Genomic DNA, 20,990 nt, shown 5'->3' with positions numbered 1-20,990 from the left:
AAAATATAAATATTTTGTTTTCTTTATTATGAAATCTTAAAAACTTTAAGTAAATTTTCCTTACTCAATATATATTTTTTTATAGAACTTTGTTTTTTGTTGTGCTTTTAATGCCTTTTGATGAGGGCAATTGAAGTGGGTTAGAAACGCTATTGAATGGAGGCTTTATTCATTGCCAAATAAACTTCAAATGTCATAATGACGGCACAGATGTTGCCATATTTTTGGCAGCTTTTGTGGTAAGAGCTTCGATGTATAAGAAGCATTAAATCTTTTTATTAAAATATATGAAATTTTATGAAAAATATGGAAAATTTATAAATTTATAACCAAACTGAGAAAATCGTGTGATTATATTATATATAAATCACATAAATAAATTTGGTTAAAATAAAAACATTTACCATATATATTGGTAAATATTGAAGCAAATATATAGGAAAATGTTTATTAAAAAAATTTGAATAAAAAATACGATTATTTTCGTTGTTTTTATGAGCATATGAGACTTTTACAGTCATAAAATAAATAATAATAAATTGTATCGATTTTTTTCGATATATTAATTTTTTTTGAAATTATATAAAATTTATTAACCTGTTTAAATTTGTGAAAATAAAAATAATTTTTTTTTTTACGCGGTCTGTTGTATATATTGGAGTAGCATAAAAATATGTGGAGAGGCGGTGTAGAATAGTTTAATAGATTTTTCCTTATTTCTTGATTTATGGAACACAATAGAATCATGGTGATATATAAAAAAAATGGCTTTATTGAAAGCCATTTTGATATTTAATATTTATATGCCAGTAATATTTGTAAATAAATTTAAATATGCTTTCGCCATTGCGGGCTCAAATAAAAGTACAATTTTCACTCAACTGAGGGCATATAATAGTCTAATGTCTCTGTGCTATCTGATTAGACCTACACTTTCACATATCCCAGTAAAAAACTTGCACCAAATATTTGTAAAATTTATATACAATATTATTATTTAGAATTATCTCTAATATCACGATGGATCCAAAAGATTCAGTGTTTCTGGGTTCCTTAAGTAGACTAGCGGCTTCAGATATTCACTCAACTGTTGGCCTCCAAATACTCTGTGTCTGGACTATCTGACTAGACAAACAATTTCACATATCCCAGTAAAAAACTTGCAGCAAATATTTGTAAAACTTACAGAATTATCACTTAGAACTATTTTTATTATCATGATGGGTCGAAAAGGTTCAGTGTTTCTGGGTTCCTTGAGTAGACTAGCGGCTTCAGATATCTTAATAAGAATTAGTCCAGCAAATGAAAGTAGATATTTGTAAAGCCTATTTACTAAATTTTTACAAAGAACTATTCTTTTAGCCACAATGTGTTCAAAACGTTCAATGTCTCTGGGTTATTAGAGTAGACGAACGACTTCAAAAATCTTAATAGCAAAAACTTATGAATACTATAAAAGACAGTTCGTATTTTTATTATTGAGAATAATTTTTAGTATCGCAATAGGCCATTCATTGTGTTTAAGTGAGCTTTGCTGCACAAGCATATAGAGCATATAGTAAACTCAAGCCTGTTAACTGAACCTAATTTAACCTAATCTATATAGAATAAAGTGCTCCACAATTGCGTTCTGCAATAACGCATTGTTGTTTACAAATTGTTGTTTATTGGGACATCAGTTAACTACAGAACATAAAAGTTTCTAATTAAGGAATGTATAGCGCTTCTCTTTGGCAGCATACATGAACAAATGGGGGCAATAGTTCAAACAGGCCACAGAAGATAGTAAAGTATATTTACATTAATCTAACAAAATATAGAGAATATAAATAAGTTGACATCAATTGCCAAGTTGGCCACCATTATAAATAGTGTTGCTAACTTATAAATCGAAAATCAAAAAGTTGAGCACTGACTGTATATTTGAGTGAAGTAACAGTATTTGCTTTTTAATTATTATATTGTTTTAGTGTAAATTTAATTAATGTTGGAATGGTAAAATAAATTAATTAATTAGTTGAATAGTCAAATTGATCGCCAACAGAAACAGTGTTACCAACTTAGAATCAAACCCTAAAAAACATTCACTTTATTTCATTTTGGTTGAGCATTGACTGTGCGCTTGAGTGAAGTTGCTTTATAATTAATGTAATGTGATGGCAAAACGTATTGAACATATATTGTCACTTATCAAAAGGATACATTGTTGTTAGTTTAAAAATCAAACCTCAATAAAACCATTTTTGATGTGGCACGATTTTCTCTATAAATTACAATTTTAAAAATAGACATTATTTCATAGAAGAAAATAAAAATACAATTTGGTTATATGGTTTTACTTTGAGTTTGTGCTAAATAAAATTTTAATTTAATTTTTTATTTATTTTTTATTTGCAGCAGTTTGACTGAAAACTTTGGCTTATTATCCTAGCGAAAAGTAATTTGTCGGACACATGCCATAGTTGCATATGTCCCATCACTTCATGCAGTTGTCGACTACCTGTTCATTGCATTCTGAATCGTTGCTTCTGCTCTATATATCAGATAATAGTCATATATGCAACTTGAAAAAGTTTTCAAACTTTTTGTTGACAGTTTTAATTTCATCGCATTTGTTCATATGGTGGAATATGACATAGTGCGGTAAATTACGCCTGCATAAAAGAATTTATGGCAAGTAGAATAAAAATTTTATTATTCTTTTATTTAGTTTTATTTTAGAAAAATTTTAGTTTCCATTTTATACAAACTGTCACATTCATTAACCTGCTTTATCACTTGTTCCGGCATAGTTTAACTATTTTATTAATGAAAAGAATTTTTCACACTGACATAAATGCTTTGCGGTTGAAGTAAGTTAAGTAATTCATTTAGAGTTGGAGTCTTAGTTTTACTTCCTGACTCGTACTTTACAGTGTACGGATTTTTGTTATTACTAATGAAATTTTCAACTTGTCATTGTATTATATACGATTTTAAAGAAAAATTACAGTATATATTGAACATATTAATAGATTGAATGAACAGATGGATAATATGTCTGAGTATAATTTTTTTAAAACGATTTTATGGTTCTTAAAGAATGATATTACTCTATATGACAAAAGGTTATACATCTTATGGTTCTTATTTGCGAATACTGTTTCAGTGACATATGTCAAGCAGAACTGTCATCTAAAATATCATATGTTTAGATATGATATATTCAAAATATGTGCAAATTTTTCCATTTTACAATATGTATCGTTGAACAGCCGCTTAATATGTTCAAATATAAAAACTTACACATTGTGCATTACTAAAAGATTATGGTCCACAAAATTGTTCTTCTAAGTAGACTATATGCAATATGCTAAAGAAATTTGAAGAAGCCAGGCTTAAATAAATCGAAATGGTTGCATAAATTGCTGTTATTAACAGAACAATTGAAGAAGATTAAATTTTGTTCTTTAGTCTTCGAGCATTTGGGTTTTTAAAACGGTATACTATGAAGTATTTTGTATTTGAATTTACATTTGCATTTTCATTAAATTCAGTAAAAGAATTAATATATTTTATATTTTTAAAAATTAGTAAAAGAATTAATATAACAACTATTATTATAATAATAATAATAACAGCTGCGTAAGAGGTCAGCGTAAGGGGTTTCTCATTAAATTTTTTCCAGGGATAAGTTTTGCTTCTTAATTCTTGAACATATTAACAAACAAAGCTATTGTTAATAGCATCTAGAGTAGTAAAAGATCAAGTTGAGATTGCATACATTAGAAGTCATTGTATGGTACAGCATTTGAACTGAAGTTATTATAGGTCCGCACTACTTTTACAATATCTAGACCAGTGTAAATTTACTAGTAACATACTTAATTAAAAGACCACTGCATTCGCATGAAACCATTGTATGATGCAGCATTTGATATGGAGTTATGATTGGAACATTTTCTTAGCAAGACATTTAAATGATATTGAATTTTCCAATTAATCTAAGCTACACTCTAAATTCTAAACTATATTTTGAAATAAAACTTTGATCGAAATTACAATCACGAGGAAGTATTATTTACGTTCACTTTCGTAACCACCAAAATATATAAGCCTACTTTTTAGTATTACATATATTTTAGAATATAGTTTTTAAATTAAGTGTAATAAATTTAAATCTTATCATAATATAACATAATATAATGCTACAAATCAATTGCATTAAACCTTTCCTCTACAACCCATCCTTTTTTCATTATTCTCCTTCTCTTGCTGAGGCTTTTCAGTCTTTTATTATAATGTCTTAATCTATCAATCAATAAGATTTGTTTTTGTCGATTTAAAAGTTTGGTGTTGTATTCTAAATATTATGAATATAATTTCATCAAGCAACATATATCCAAGATTTACACGCCTAATCACATGTGCTTAATTGTCATATTCAAAAATAAAGTTACTCATACGCCATGCTGTGTTGAATATGCGTACATCACAGCACCGATCACTCATGTGAAATATAACATAATTCAAATAATATTATAAGAATATAAGTAAACGCTTTTCTGCTTATTGAATTGTAACAAATGATTAAATAAAAAGTAATTATAAATGAATAATACGGGAAGAGTAATGTAATTCTAATTATATTTCTTCCCTTAAATAAAGCAATGTTATGGATACAAATTAATTACTAGAATGTGCGCATTCGATAAAAACAGAAATCACTTAATTCCACTTGAATTAAATTTATACTGGGAATTCTGATTTATTTTTTTTCTGTATTCAAGTTACAAATAAGCTGACATATACGCTTACATATATATAAGCTCATATATGCAAAATAAAGTGTATAATGTCGTTGAATTTTATTTTCATGTTCTACTAACACAGCTATCATTTTAATAGTATTGTTGTCATTGTACGAGTAGTTCATGTCAATCTGGAACACAAAAATCCCATTTACAAAATTAATCATTTAACGTTTTTATGTGTATTGAATTTTCTTTCTGTGCTTTACTGGAGAAATTAAATGTTTATAAACATTTGACACAATGTTTATAAACATTAAGTATAAATATGTTTATAAACATTTTCATGAACATCTTTTTACATATTTAAGTATATCTTGTATATATTGTGTATATATTAATATGCTTAACTTACCCCTTGCATATCTCCGTAATATTTGGCATCGATATGCTATATCCTTGTTGCTTGGAAAATTTAAACGTCTCCAACTTTGTTGTTGTTTTAACTGTTTTTGGCGTTAGTGTTGATAAGGTGTCTACATTTGAGGCGTTAGTGTTGCTTTTGAGTTTATCGTCAATAAACTTTGCTTGTTCGAGGAAGTCTCTGAAAAGTTGTGAAAATGGTTGTAGTAATGGAAGGAAAATTTTAGCATGTTTACAATATGTTAGATTTAATGGCTATAAAATATAACTAAAATTTTCCTATTATTTATTAAATAAATTCAATATGCTCTTAACATTTTCTAAACTATTATCGTTCAATTTCAAGTATTGATTGCTTAAGAAATATTTTAAAGTTTTTTAGTAGATACTTAACTTTTACATATTTTAAGCTTGGAAAGCATGACATTTTTAGCTAAAAAAAATATTTGATTTAAAAAAAGTGTTGATAGTATCCATTTCTTTAATAGGGAATATTGAAACGAAGTCAATAAGCTTTGAACTTTCTTTAAATTTATTACTGAGCAATTTATAAGATATATTCAATCTTATATTATTTTTAAAAGTTTGTTTAAATTAATTTTATAAATACTGTCTATTTGGTAAGCAAACAAATACGAATGAGGCTTGAAAAAAAACTAAGTGTACTGTTAATGTTAGTCTAGTTAACATTAGATAAGAATTGCTTTTATCTGACTAAAATACTGTTATGGTTATTTTAGTTTATTTATTAGAATTTTGTACAAAGAAATCTAAATGAAGAAATCTGCCTCACAAGTAATTATGAGCCAGAAATTTTAAAAACAGGTACTGATAAAATAGGTAATAAACACTTTTAAATGTTGATTTGTTTATAATAAAAACTCTAATTAGTAGAATGCTTCCTTTAAAAAAAATACTTTTCACAAAACTAACCGCACGGGGCGGTACGCAGATCTTAAATCAGTCATTGAAGAATCACGATGCTTATGAAGAATATACAAATAAGTCAGTCAGACTCTGCAGAAACACCCCAGCTATCAAAGAGTAAAAGTGCCCAGATGCCAAAATGATCAATATCACTATATACGTCTAACAATTTTTTCACTAAAACACAGGTAAGGGTCAACCAAAAAATAACATCGTTATTGTTGCAAATTTATTTTTGTTTGTGTGTACTTGATTTTTGCATTTGCAGTTTTTCTCCTCCTTAACTCTTCAAAAGAAGTGCTACAACACAGCAACATTAAGATTTATAATTTATTTAGTAAACATAAGTGTAAATCTATATTACATTGTAAACGAAATGAATAAATCAGAATACAATAAGGCAAGAATAGGATTGCCGAATATAAATTCTCTTAAACTTAAGATTTTTTTAAAAAAATATACAAATATATGTGAAAGCTTTCAATCTTCAAAAGGGGTAAGAAAAACAAAAAAAACAAATTAAATATTTTAATATTTTTTAAAACACTGTGCAGCACTAAAATTTCCTTTTTTTTAAATATCTGGATCTTTGGCAATAAACTGTTAAAGATCTAAAATTGAGGTTTTAAAGGGTTAATAAAAAATTTTAAGCGATATGTATTTTGTGTTCTGAGTAAACTTGGTACTATTTAATAGATTAATATTTTTGTCTTAGATATCTTTTCGCAAATTCCTTAATTTTTTATCAGAAATAAGAAATTCTTAATAGATTCTTAATAGACAGATAAAAAGTCAGTTTTTAATAGAGAATGAAGGGAATTTTGGGAAGGTTATGTAAGGTAACATTGCTTAAATATTTATTTTTTGAAAGTTTAGTGAGAATCGAATCTATTTCTGCGAAACTGCGAAGAGTGAGAAAGTATATATTTCTTTAACTGGAAATGCTTAAGTGGAGTAAATAAACTTTCAACTTCCTTTAAAATTGTTATTGTCCAATTTGTGGAACTGATTGTTTTACAAATATTCCTATCCCGTCACTTTATCACCTATTTGTAACTCCAGAAATAAATAGTTTTATTTAATCCATTTAAACCCTAATTTTCGAAGTTTAAGCCGTTATTATCTACGAGATAATAACGGGTTGCAAGTTTGTGCTTAGCAGGGTTAACTTAACCTAAAACCGTCACAAAATCCAAAAACTGAAGAAATGATTTATTTTTATCGGGCCGTGCAATTATTAATGAAACGCAGTAGTATTGTATTAAACTTACAATAATAAATATTAACCTTTATTTACAAGAATTCTATTTCCAATACCTAAAATTGTTGTATTTCATTATTTCCTATTTTTAGTTTGTTATTGTTTATTACCTTTCTTTATCGTTGTAAAAATATCCTTCATCTCTTTTTATGTGCTTTCGTGTGTTATAGTCCCCATTCATTGCATAATTGAAATGGCCTTCACGATCACGTGTGATTGGCATTTCACAATTTCCTAAGAGTACCAGGGATGTCGCTGCCAAGGGTATTACACGTGGCCTGTCAGTTGTATCAGTAATGGCAGCACTTGTCTCCACACCATTAAGAGTATACGTATCATTTGCGCCATCTTTTGTCGCCAGACATCTACCATTGTCATTGTTATTTTGCTTAGATACTGTCGTTATTGCGTCCATATTTGTGGCAGACGCACCGCTACACAAAAGCGTCCATTGGGTTTTCTTGCGCTGCTGTTGACATGTTGACGAATTATTGTCACTTGTACTGGCAGCAATTAACGCGGAATTGTCCAATTTAATGACGTTCACATTAACACTGACAGTTGAGACATTAGTGCCACCATCTTGTTTATAGTCTTTAAGGTCATTCAAATGTGTGCTATGATTACGACGCAGGGATGTGCCATTATGTACAGTAGTTTTATTATCAGTGGAACATATGTGTGGACATTTTGTTTGTAATGAATTTTGTCGTTTGATATTCGTTGTTGTGATGTTGTTGTTGTAGCAAATTATTTTGTTATCAATGTTTTTGGTTTTGTTGTTTGTGTTTTCAATTATAGTTGGTATTATGGATTTATCGAGTGGACTGCAGGCACCACAATGTGGCCAAAATGAGCAAGTGCCAGATTTTTGTTCCTTTGATTTCATGGTTTTTGCTGTTTCATTGGGTGTAATGGCACCAGCAACAGTTGCTGCTGTAGTTGTAGAAGTTTGTTTATGTATACTGTAAACACAAGAAACGTATGAAATATAAAACCAAAAAAATTTTTCAACACTGGTGTGTTGAATTAACAAAGTGGTTTTTAGTGGTAGTTTTGGTGAAGTTGAATTTATGTGTATATATTCAACGCAGTTTTTTTTTTGTGATAAAGCAGCGGTGAAAAATTAATATAGTAGCACGTAAATTTTTTTATTAGTTTAAGTGTTTTTAGGTTCAGTGACACAAAATACACAAAAAGGAAAAGGATATCTAAAAATATTAGTTCAAAAATAGTTAGAAGCACTTAATGCATGACAAATTTTGGTTTATGTGGTGAAGTTGGATTTAAAGGTTTCACATTGCATTTAGTTTAAAATTTTTTTTCATTTTTGTTAATATTTAGTGTGGTGAGGTTATCTTTTATACACTTATGTTAATGAGTATGCATTTAATTTTAATTTTAATTTATTTTTTAAAATTATTTTAGTATGGCAACTACGTGTACTTAACAAACATTAAATTATTTATGCTTAAATTAACAATTATATTTTGTTTTTGTTTTATTTGGTTTTTTTTTCTTTCGTACATACTATTAATATTTTAGCATTAGTACAGGTGAGTTGGTGAAGTTGGATATTAAAGCAGTCTTTTAGCAACACTGTGTTAAATAACTATTTGGGGTGAGTTTGTTAAAGACAGTTCAGTTTTTGAATTAATAAAATTTGCAATGTTCTTTGAACATTTTTCAATAAAGTCATTAATACTTATTATTAAAGTTTATGCACAATTATTTTTTAAAGATTATTAATTTAATATTTTTTATATTGTTTTTAAATATTGCTCTAAGATGGAAGTATCTTGCACTACTTGCAGTGATTTTATTTGTTAGTTGGGCATGTGCTGTAGTTGCAGGATAAAGATTTAGTGCAGTTCTTGGTGGTTAGTTAGTGCCAACATTCAAAATTAGTAACACTACTTCAACGCTTGCAGCTTAGCGTTAAATGCATAATTTAGTACCTTCCGCGATTATTGCTTCTTGACTCTCTGTGTTGTTTTTGCGGTTGTCGATATACATAATCTGGTCTATAGTCATTCATTGTATCTGCTGGTATACTATCACGTGAACTCTGTAAACGTTCCAGTGAATACTGCGATTCACTTGGACTCTGGTTGTGACTAAGCGATCTTGATTGCGTTATTTGTGCTGTGGTTGTTGGATGTTCATAAATACGCGTATCATTGCTCATAAAATTAAGTTCACTATTACCACCGGAATTGATAGTTTCGCGATTTCTTATCACAGGCTGTGGCAAATCATAATCACCACTATCACCGCGTCGAAAATCCATTATTGGTGAACGATCCAATGATTTTCTAAGCATATCATACGTAAGCTCATGATCACATAAACGTGTACCATAGTTTTGTGGACTCGTTGACTGTCTTGGCAGATTTAAGTTATTGCATGATGAACCAGATGATTGTGGTGAGCGTGTAGTGCGTTCAATACTACCGCTACCGCCACTACCCACTGGTGATGATCTTCTTAAGCGTCCGGTGCTGTTGCTACCAGCAGTGCCATCAGTCGCTTTCAAATAACGCATACTACCCGCACTTAAATTATTATTACTATTTATTGGTTCCCTGTAATCATCATCGAACGAACGACTCTTGTCGAAATCCAAACGCATAGGCACATTCTGATTGTTGCTAATATTTCCAGTACTAGGATGGCTTTTCGGCGTTGCTGTATTGTAGTTACAATAATCAAAATCGAATGAACGACTTTTGTCGACTTCATTGCTGCGCAAACGTGAACCGCTGCTATTGCTATTATTTACAAGTATTGGCTGTGATTTGACAGTTGTACGTATTGTCGGCGGAAAATTGCTATGTCCGCCGCCGCTGCTATTAATATTGGCACGAAGATTTGCTTGCTGATAGACAGCCGCCGGATTGGGGGCTGTAAGTGATTGTCCCACGCACACGATCATTTTATGCGAACGATTTGGCGAACGTTCGCTGAGTTGGAGAGATCTACAAATAAAGTAATGATATTAATTCATATTTCAAAATAAAACTCAATTTTTTAAATTAAATTTAATGAAAAAAAATCAAAAATATTACGCGGATTTTATTAAAAACAAAATATCACTTCGAATCCCTCTATTAGGTATATAATAATGTATGTTTTTTTTTTTGGATAAAAAATCTCATATTAACATATTTATTTACTTTAGTTTATTTTTCATTAATTATATGAATAACTCTCGGTCTGTATAAAATAAGTTTGTTTATATACAGTAGAATTTACTTATTTTCTCTTTTAATCAACTAAAGAACTTTGAGAATGTTTGTATGGAATATAAACCACTAGTATTCAAATATATATCAAAAAGACATTTTAAATATAAATTGTTAGTTTCTTATATATTCTTTAATTAGTACAAAATATCAAAAAAAAAAAATGCTACAATATAGCTTCATTATGCTTTAAGTTTTTTATACTGCTTTAAGACAGAAAGTACTATGTAGCTCATAAGAAAATTGGTTCTGTTTTATGAAAATAAGTACAATAATTATAAACGTTAGCTAATTAGTACTGATATCAGTTCATGTGAATCAATTATTCGAAATAATGTTCTTATATTTAAAAGCCTTACTACAACTAGACACAATATTTAAAGATTAGGATCATATCTTACCTTGTGAATTTAACACGATTCTAATACAGAATAAGGGATTAGTCATATGATGATTCGATTTAATTTAATTCAGTTACTGTCCCTCAACTATGCTTTTACTTTTCTTTTGTTAATTAATTACCCTATTTTTTAAACCGCTTTTTTTACTATTTAACTATTAATTATTTAGTATACATATTTAATTTTTTACATAATTTACTTAAATATTATTATTAAAACTAATAAAATTAATTTTTATTTTTTACCTTGAACGCCTAATTCTATGCTCTTCGGTTTGCTTTGCATTTCTTCCAAGTGAACGCCGGTGTTGCGATCCTGTACTACCAACTAAGCCACCAGTCAAATGTGTGGGATGTGTCACATTTTCATGTGCTTCTCTACCACTATAACTCGAACTCGACGAACTACGCGATATATTCACAGTCTTATCCTCAAGTCTTGGAGGTTTACGTTCCAAAGTATTACTGCGTGAACTGGAATTTTGACGCGAACCCATTAAGGAAACCTGTGAACCTTTCTTACGACGGTCTTCAGGTGTCAATGAACGTGATTCAGGTGTAAGCGAACGCTGTTTTCTCAAACTACTCGATGAACTATGCGATTCATTTCGATCTGGAGTAAGGGAACGCTGCCGCTGTGTTTTAAATGGAGAAGTTGCTTGATAATAATTCGTGGTAAGAAATTCACTTGAACCTTCATTTTCTTCATTATCCAATTCATCATTCGAAAGGTCTGTAATTAACATAGAGTATTGGGAGGGAATTTTATTAATAAATTTAATTAAAACAGTTAATTAAGTGAGTTATGTTAAAAGCGTTTTTTATTTTAAATTTTTTTATGATTTATTAACAATTTTTTTTTCTTGAGCAAATCCACTTTGTTCGTCTTAATCCCTATTGTGGGTAGTCAAAATTTAATTTTCATTAAAATGGCATTAAATAATCCTTACCAAATTTAATTATAAATTGCGAGAACAAGTGCTTATGGTATTGTTTTCGATATAGAAATTGCAGGTAAAAATATGAGATAAATTTGCGAAATTGATTGTATACGGGATTATAATAAATGACAAACAATTTCAAGCGGAAAGCCAAGCAAGACATTTTACGGTTTTGCACCAGTGCAGTAGATGAACTAATTTTGCAAAGGTTTCAGTGGAAATCTTGATTCACTAAATATTATAAATTTTCGCCTTTATCGTTTCATACTACTGTACTCTGTTTCAAGTTTCTAGTCTCCACCCATTTAAACCAGATACTTTTACTTGTAACGATTATTATTATCGGCTTATGTTCCGAAACTGATGCAAACTGCTTTTAATGGATTCGTGGGTTCTTTGGTTATGTTTCGTGATTTCGAAACCAAGAAAAGCATTTCATATTGATAACCGCCAACCATGTGAGCTTGTAGGTAAATGACAAAAGTTTTATCATTTTTGTTAAAGCAATTTGTTGTTGTGGTTTAGAAGTTGGAGGTTTTGCCTTGTACTTTGCCCATATTGACTCAAAGATTTGATAATTTTCTAAACTTCTACTCATCGTCCTTCTTAGCAGGCATGTCAAGTTAAAACTCTTTCAAGTTCTTTCGTCTTATTAAATGGATTAATAATACTACTGGTGGTGTGCTGAAGTAAAGCTTTTTCTAACGAAATGGGGATATAATTTTATTTATGCTAAAGAAAACGTTAATCATTGTTTACATACAGAAAGCCAATAGAGTGATGAGAGTTGTAAAAGTTTGTCTCCAATCATTTAAATAAATTAAAAGTTCTTAACTATTTAATTGAATTTATATTTAAAAATCATGCTTAACCAATTTACCATCTTTAACTATTAAATATTTTTTATAAAGAAATATTTGAGTTTCATTTTCATATTGTAATAATTTCAAGCATATTGATTCCATAAGTTACTTTCAAGGATTAATAAAGGAAATTTGTTTGTTGTCATGGTCCCCTCACATGTCAATTTCAATTTTTATTATCTCGATAAAAGCTATAACAATTTTTATTCTTACTATTCTCATATCCTTATTGTTGACAGTTTGGCCTTCGTTTCCTTTTGATACTTAAAAAATGACAATCCATTGGAAGCGCATTGCCACATGTCCTTAACCACAAAACAAACTGCTACAGAAATGTAATGTAATGAGTTTCTTTATGAAATGTTCGCAAATCATCGGTTTTCATTAAAATATTTCATTGTGAAGTGGAGGTTTTTTATTCTCATGTGCTTCACAGTACCTACTTTAACAGATTACTATTGACGAAAGTATAGATTTCAAAGATCAAAATTTATTAGGACAAGATTACGAAGATAAAGCTAAAAAACATTTATGTGGTGAGTAGAAAAAAAGGCTACAAACAATCACTAAATTCTTACAATGCATTAATTTATGGTTTTCGAAAAAAATTATGGTTACTATTGTTATCTATCCCGCGAGGAGATAAAAAATAGATGTTTCTGGTTTGAAGAGGACTTTGCCATTCCATTCTCGCAAAACATATACAGCAACTATATAAACACACTTCAAAGTGTGCTGTATTTTCTTTATCGGAAAGTCCGTAGTATTACATTGTATGTATTATACTGAAGTTTTTTAATTACTCTTTAGCATGTTAATGCCTAAGGGATTGATTGTGGAGATTATAATCATAGTCCTCATAAAAGAATCCGAATAGGCTCCTCAAGGAGACTAAATAAAACTCTAGGGTTTTTTTTTAATTCTGGAAACTTTGAGGTTACAAAGAATTTGATTGTTCTAATTGAGATTGACATAAGATGGACTGTGTCCAATCAATCTATTTCTGATTGGAATCTGTTAGAAATTTCAACCTAACGGATCTAATATCATAATTTCGTATGCTCAGCATCAACACGAAGCATGAGAGCTATTGTAGCCATGCTTCAAAAATGTAATATTCTGAATGGAATTCTGTGCTATATTTGCCGTAATGTAGAAAGAATAGAAACTCTTGATTACTTAATTACTTCCTATACCTATGTGAGAGGCTGCAAACGAAGCGATTTTAACGCTCTTTAAGATATTTTTAAGATAATTTTTTCGCTTGGCGGATATAACAGGTGTTGAAACTTTAATAGTTTTTAAAGTTATTTTTTATAATTTCAAAAATTAAAAACGGGATCTATGATTTCACTATTTATGTTTTATTCAAAATTAATTTGTTAAGTTCAATTGCCACTTGCGCACTTCACCGAACCGACCGTCTTCGTCTGCCAGTAAAATAAAAAGAAAGAAACCCAAAGGCAAAAGTGCATTGCACAACCGTATTAAGAAGTAAAGGCAAGCGTTGCCATATAGTTAATTTGAGATGAGCTTTTTATCGGTTGAAGTGCGCAAGTGGTGAATAGAGATTAGTATTTAACATTAATTCAAATGAAGTTAAAATAAATAAATTAAATAAAATAAATATGTTTGTAAATGTCTTAACACCGGCCACGTTGAAGCACCATAGGTGTTCAAGTTGGAAGCAACCCCAATTTGTGAATTGGCCTTCTTATGACTCCATTCTTTGTTCTAACGTCTACCACTCGTACCCTGCCGTCGCTCCCGACTACCGTACCTTGGACCCTGCCGATCAACCATTGGTGAGGGGGAAGATTGTCTTCGTGGACAACGACGAGACGGCCGACTGCTACGTTCGGCTGTTCCAAGATCCATTTGGTTTTTGTTTGCAAGTTGAGGATATAGTCCTTGGACCAGGCCCGCCAGAATCTGCGTTTGAGCTCGCATAGCAGCCGCCATCTCTGCGCATAATTCAGATTGCTGTTTTGCACGTCGAGCGTTGATTCTTGCGGCAGCGTGCGCAGAGAATCCCCTATTAGTAGATGTGCTGGTGTTAGTGCTTGACCGTCGTTTGGATCTTGGCTGAGAGGTTCGATTGGTCTTGAATTGAGAACGGCTTCCACCTGAATTACCAATGTTTGCAGTTCCTCGTTGGTTAGCATTGCGCTGCCCGCTGTTCGAAGTAATAGATGTTTCGCGGACTTTACGGCGGCTTCCCACAATCCTCCGAAATGTGGTGCGCGAGGCGGTATGAAGACAAACTCGATTCCCTCTTGTGCAGCATATGACACCAGCTGGTCTTTCTGTACTTTGAACGTTTGTTGCAGTTCTTTCAGCTCTCGGCAGGCTCCCACGAAATTTGTTGCGTTGTCGCAGTAAATTCGATCTGGCAATCCTCTCCGTCCCACGAACCTTTTAAGACAAAGAATAAAACAATTAGAAGATAAATTAGAGACTAGTTCAAAATGTACAGCCTTAGACGTGAAGCAAACGAAAACGGCAATGTATGTTTTAACTGGTGGTCGACCACGTATTTTTAATGTTGTATACATGGGACCACAAAAATCAACACCTGAAATCAAAAAAGGACGCGTTGCTGTGACTCGATCAGTTGGCAAATTTCCCATTATTTGAGTCAGAAGTTTCGGTTTATAGCGAAAGCAATGTGTGCAACTTCTTACAGTTTTACTGCAAGCTGCTTTCGCGTTAACAAGCCATATCTTTTGCCGCAAAATTGACCCTAACGCCTTGGGACCTGCATGACAATTATTTAAATGTAGATGCCTTAAGTAGATATTAATAAAATGGCAATTTTTTGGCATGAGGAGTGGAAACTTGGAATCATGGCTAATTGGGGCATTGAGCAACCGGCCTCCCACACGTAACAGTGTTACTTTATTGGGGCCACAATTTGTATCGTGCAGAAATGGAGTAAGTTTCTGCATGCCTGGTTTTAACAGCTGTTTCTTCATCAGTGCATATATCTCATCTTGAAATGCATTTTTTTGAACCTGTTCCACGACCTTTAAGAAAGCGCCATTTAATTCTTTGACACTTAGGATTAGTGATATCTCTTTTTGACATTTCCTAGCGCGATTTATGAATCGGAGTATATACGCAACAATTCGCATGAGCTTCATGTATGATGACTGAGTACCGACTAACTTCAAAATTGCGTTTGAGGGTTCTTCCGATACGATAAACACAGCTTTTGTTTTCCTTGTTTCCAGAGATTCTTGATCCGAAGTGATTATTGGCGCTATTTTAATTGGCCACTTGGCAACATCTTGCGACAGGTATTCAGGCCCAGTTTGCCAAATTGAACTGACTAGTTCAGTAACGTTACATCCTCTGGATACTATGTCAGCAGGATTGTGCTGTGACTGCACGTGTCGCCATGTTATATTAGTTGACCATTCTTGTATCTCTGAAACCCTGTTCGCCACGAATGTTGAAAGTGTTGACGGATGCGTTTTGATCCAATGTAGTGTGATTGTTGAATCGGTCCAAAAAACTACCTCGTCGATGTTGTGATGGAACATTACACGGATTCTATTCCACAATTTAGCAAGCAGATGTGCAGCGCATAACTCTAACCGAGGTAAAGATTTGGTTTTCAGAGGAGCAACTTTTGATTTAGCAGTAAGCAACTCACACTTGAAACCATTTGACGTTTCACATCTTACGTATAGACAGCAGCCATATGCTCGCACTGATGCATCAGCGAAACCATGAATTTGGCATTTAACATTAAAATGCAAATTAACATATCGCGGAATTGAAATTAAGTTTAACTGTTTCAAGTCATTCTTAAAGGCCTGCCAAGCAGTGTCAAGACGCATGGGTATGGATTCGTCCCAGTCAAGTTTCTGTAACCACAATTCTTGCAATAAAATTTTTGCTTTCACAACAATTGGGCATAATAAGCCAAGGGGGTCGAATAGACGAGCTGATATCGATAAGATATTTCTTTTTGTTGCACGCAAATTTAGGTAAGTGTCGTCCAACTGAAACCTAAACACATCTTTTGTGGTATGCCACTGTATGCCTAGTGCTTTCGTTGTATCAATATCGGTTATATTCAATGATTTTTTCAACTGCTTATCGTCCTGATAGGTGGGGTGGTTTGAGAACCATTTGGCTAACTGGAACCCAGCTGTCTCCAGAATTTGGGTGACTTGCCTTCGAATTGTTTCGAGTTCATTAAATGAATCTGCACCTGTCAGCAAGTCATCAACATAGAAGTCGGTTCGAATAACATTGGAACCAATTGGAAGCGTTGATTGATTGAGATCACTTAGATGGCGTAAACATCGAGTTGCTAAAAATGGTGCAGAGGATGTTCCGTATGTCACAGTGTTCAATTGGTAAGTCTTCAATTCTTCGTTTGGACTTTCCCTCCACAGAATGAGTTGAAAGTCGCGATCTGCCTCGTCAATCAAAACTTGACGGTACATTTTAGTAATGTCAGCAGTTAATGCATATTTATGCATACGGAAACGGAGCAACGTTGTGTACAATTCTTCTTGTATCGTCGGACCCACCAGTAATATGTCGTTTAATGACAGTTGAGTTGATGTTCTCGAAGAAGCATCGAAGACTACACGAAGTTTTGTCGATGTACTTTGTGGTCTTAATACGCACTGATGTGGTATGAAGTAGTGGGGAGATACAGAGAAGTTGCGAGTTGATAAAGACATGTGACCTAGATTTACGTATTCTTTCATAAAGTCCATATATAAATCATGCAGAGCAGCATCTTTAGAAAGTCTACGCTCTAGTGACAAGAAACGACGCTTAGCTGTCTCAAATGATAGCCCAAGGTTGCGGGAATCAGACTTGAAAGGAAGAGAAACTTTGAATCGCCCCGATGGTAAGCGTTGCACTGACGACAAGAATTTATCCTCGCAAAGTTTGTGCTCAGGTATGAGCGTGGCGGTTTTTTCACTATTGGGAATTTCTTCAAGTTCCCAAAATTTTTGCAACAATGAGCTAACTACAGTGTCATCATCTTGTGAAACAGTTAAGGCATTAGCATGGGGCTCAACATTTCTATTGCTTTGATATTTTCCAGACACAGTCCAGCCAAGTAATGTTTTCTGCAGCGTGGGGAGATTCGGACTTTGTTTTATTTGTCCGACTGATAGAAGTTCGAAAAACGTTTCAGCACCAAGAAGAAGATCAATTCTTTGTGACTTGTAGAAATATGGATCAGCAAGCTCAATGTTTGCCGGAATCTTCCAACTGGCGGTAGATATATTATGATTTGGTTGGTAGGTGGATATTGTTCGCAATACCCAAAAATCGGCTGAGAATTCATGAGAATTGACTCGCGATCTCACAGTCGCATGTAACTTATGCTTAACTGTGGTATTTATCTTACCAATTCCAATTAAATTAAGGCATCCATCTTCCCTTCTTAACTGCAATAGTTGTGCAAGCTCCTCGGTCATGAAATTTGTTTGAGAACCGGAATCAAGTAAGGCTCTGGCTGTTCGGTACTCTCCAGACTTACTCTTTACAGTAACTAGTGCTGTCGCCAAAATTACCTGGTCGCAATTAGTAGCACTATGATTTACAAAAACGCGATCGGAATCAGAACTTGCAGTTGCGTGAGGGATAATTGGAGTGTATTTGTGCAGTAGTGTGTGATGTTGTCCCGCACACACTCTGCAACGTGATGATTTACATGCTGAAACAGAATGCCCTTTTTTTAAACAGTTTATGCACGCTGGAATTGCCTTGACTGCGTCGAACCGTTGTGACACAGGCAATTCAGCAAATGATGTACACTTCGTTATCATATGGATATTAGACATACAATATACGCATTTGGGATCATTGGATTGATTCAGCTTGTTGCAGACAAAGGAGGATTTAAAGCTGCGTTTGTCCCGTTTAACACCGGGTTTTTGGTCACACTCTGGCACTGATTTTTTATGCTTTGTAGAAGAGGTCTCGTCCGCTGATAGATGTTGGAACCTTTTATTAAGAGCTGCTTCACAGTCACTCCATAATGGCAAAGTGTTGTAGTCCAGCTGTTCTTCCCATTTTGATTTTGTGACTGAATCCACCTTTTGCATGACTAAATGAATAAGAATTGCATTGGTGATATTCTTATCATCTCCTATTGAAAGAAGGGAATCATAGATGGCAGACACAGTGTCAATTGTAGTGCGCAAAGATGCAGCAGACGGTTTGTGAATTACTGGGAGATCGAAAAGCTTACTAATATTGTCGGAAAAAATGAGACAATTGTTGTCGTACACCTTCCTAAGACTGGCTAACGCTTTTGGGTAATTCCTCTCAGTGACTTGAAAGGCCTTCACAGTACCAAGAGCTTCATCTGACAAACATGACAGTAAATGGTTGAATTTTTCAATGTCCGTAAGAGTTTCATCACTATGAACAAGGCTTTCAAACAAACTAATGAAATTTTTATAATCACAGTATTTGCCGCTGAATTTTGGTAGTCGCATGCTTGGCAACTTCGATTGCGGTCGACCACAGTGGTGCGAGATTGCAGGGGCGCTAACAAGGCGATGCTTTTTCAACTTTTGTAAAAACAAGGATTTAGTTGAAACACAAATATCTTCTAAAACAGCCCTATAGTCATCAGTAGGATCCAGGTCAAATATTTTGCTCTGGTATTGCATCGCTTTGTCAATGTACGAGTCAAGTATTTCCAATCTACACTCTAGCTCACTAGGACTTTTTGCAACATCGCCTTCTAGTAAGTTTGCCTTTAAACTTAAAATGTCGGCAACTACTGCTTCTCGATTATGGATCAAGGTTTCTACCCCCTTTGGAGATTGCAAAGACTGTGATCGCTTTTTAGTAGGCATTTCAGAAAATAAATAATTACAAATAACAACAAAAGAGAAAAATATTTTGTACTAAACGAATCGACGTGCTTCACGTTTAGCTGTATTGTGTATTTCGTTTATATTCGTTGTTAATAGAATGCAGTATAATGTAAATGATATATTTTTTATTTATTGTTAATATATAATTCAATATAATGTTAATAATGTATATTATATTTTTTGTTAATATAATGCAATGTACTTGTAATCAAAAAAGAGAGAATGCAGATGGCAGTGCTGTTAGGATTCTATAATGAAGGAAAATTGTTATGCTTGCGGTGATTTTGCCGCTGTAATTAAATTTTATTTAAGCACTGTCCCTCATCTACATTTCTATTACCTGACAATCCTTTGGTCTCCTATTACAGCAACAGTCCATTGATTGGAAAATTTGAAAAACAGCGATGTTGGTGAAACAGCAGTAGCGGTACCGTTTATTTAATAAGATGATAAACGTGGTCCGTAAAGCACCGTTGCGGCTTTTGGCAGCGATGTGGTGACACAGCAAATCGGTGAAATTATTTTACGGTACCAGTGCCGTTTATTTCCAGAAAATGATAAACGTGGTCCGTGAAGCACCGTTGCGGATTTTGGCAGCGATGTGGTTACACAGCAAACCGGTGAAATTATTTCACGGTACCAGTGCCGTTTATTTATGAAAAATGATAAACGTGGTCCGTAAAGCACCGTTGCGGATTTTTGCAGCGATGTGGTGATACAGCAAACCGGTGAAATTATTTTACGGTACCAGTGCCGTTTATTTAATAAGATGATAAACGTGGTCCGTAAAGCACCGTTGCGGATTTGGATAGCGGTATTGATGAATTTGCGATGCGGTGCCAGTACCGTTTATAATTAATAAAAAAAGAAACGTGGACCGCGTGGCAATGATAATTGTTTTTTACAAATAAAAACACTCACGATAAAAAACAGATTTAAAAAAAACACTTTAAAAAAACACTTTAAAATAGTCCCTGCTCGGGCGCCATGTTGAAACTTTAATAGTTTTTAAAGTTATTTTTTATAATTTCAAAAATTAAAAACGGGATCTATGATTTCACTATTTATGTTTTATTCAAAATTAATTTGTTAAGTTCAATTGCCACTTGCGCACTTCACCGAACCGACCGTCTTCGTCTGCCAGTAAAATAAAAAGAAAGAAACCCAAAGGCAAAAGTGCATTGCACAACCGTATTAAGAAGTAAAGGCAAGCGTTGCCATATAGTTAATTTGAGATGAGCTTTTTATCGGTTGAAGTGCGCAAGTGGTGAATAGAGATTAGTATTTAACATTAATTCAAATGAAGTTAAAATAAATAAATTAAATAAAAT

The 20,990-nt window shown here is 32.7% G+C and overlaps 2 protein-coding genes across 2 annotated transcripts in view; both read right to left on the bottom strand.

The window, feature by feature from the left end:
- The window catches only part of LOC119672468, a 111,823-nt gene extending 103,486 nt beyond the window's left edge, over positions 1 to 8,337 (bottom strand). The window contains exons 1-2 of the mRNA XM_038083528.1: positions 7,452 to 8,337; positions 5,146 to 5,334 (exon numbers count right to left, since the gene is read on the bottom strand). Of these exons, the coding sequence (XP_037939456.1) occupies positions 5,146 to 5,334; positions 7,452 to 8,230 (968 nt within the window). The 5' untranslated portion in view covers positions 8,231 to 8,337. The remainder of the gene's footprint in view (positions 1 to 5,145; positions 5,335 to 7,451) is intronic.
- A 799-nt stretch (positions 8,338 to 9,136) lies between these two features.
- LOC119677989 overlaps positions 9,137 to 20,990 on the bottom strand; it is a 29,636-nt gene continuing 17,782 nt past the window's right edge. Inside the window, exons 3-4 of the mRNA XM_038089600.1 lie at positions 11,233 to 11,719; positions 9,137 to 10,319 (exon numbers count right to left, since the gene is read on the bottom strand). Of these exons, the coding sequence (XP_037945528.1) occupies positions 9,293 to 10,319; positions 11,233 to 11,719 (1,514 nt within the window). The 3' untranslated portion in view covers positions 9,137 to 9,292. The remainder of the gene's footprint in view (positions 10,320 to 11,232; positions 11,720 to 20,990) is intronic.

Source organism: Teleopsis dalmanni, chromosome 1, assembly GCF_002237135.1.
Source record: "Teleopsis dalmanni isolate 2A chromosome 1, ASM223713v2, whole genome shotgun sequence".
Taxonomy (NCBI): Eukaryota; Metazoa; Arthropoda; class Insecta; order Diptera; family Diopsidae; genus Teleopsis; species Teleopsis dalmanni.
Note: the sequence above shows the minus strand (reverse complement) of the source record. Positions and strands in the feature narration are given on the sequence as shown.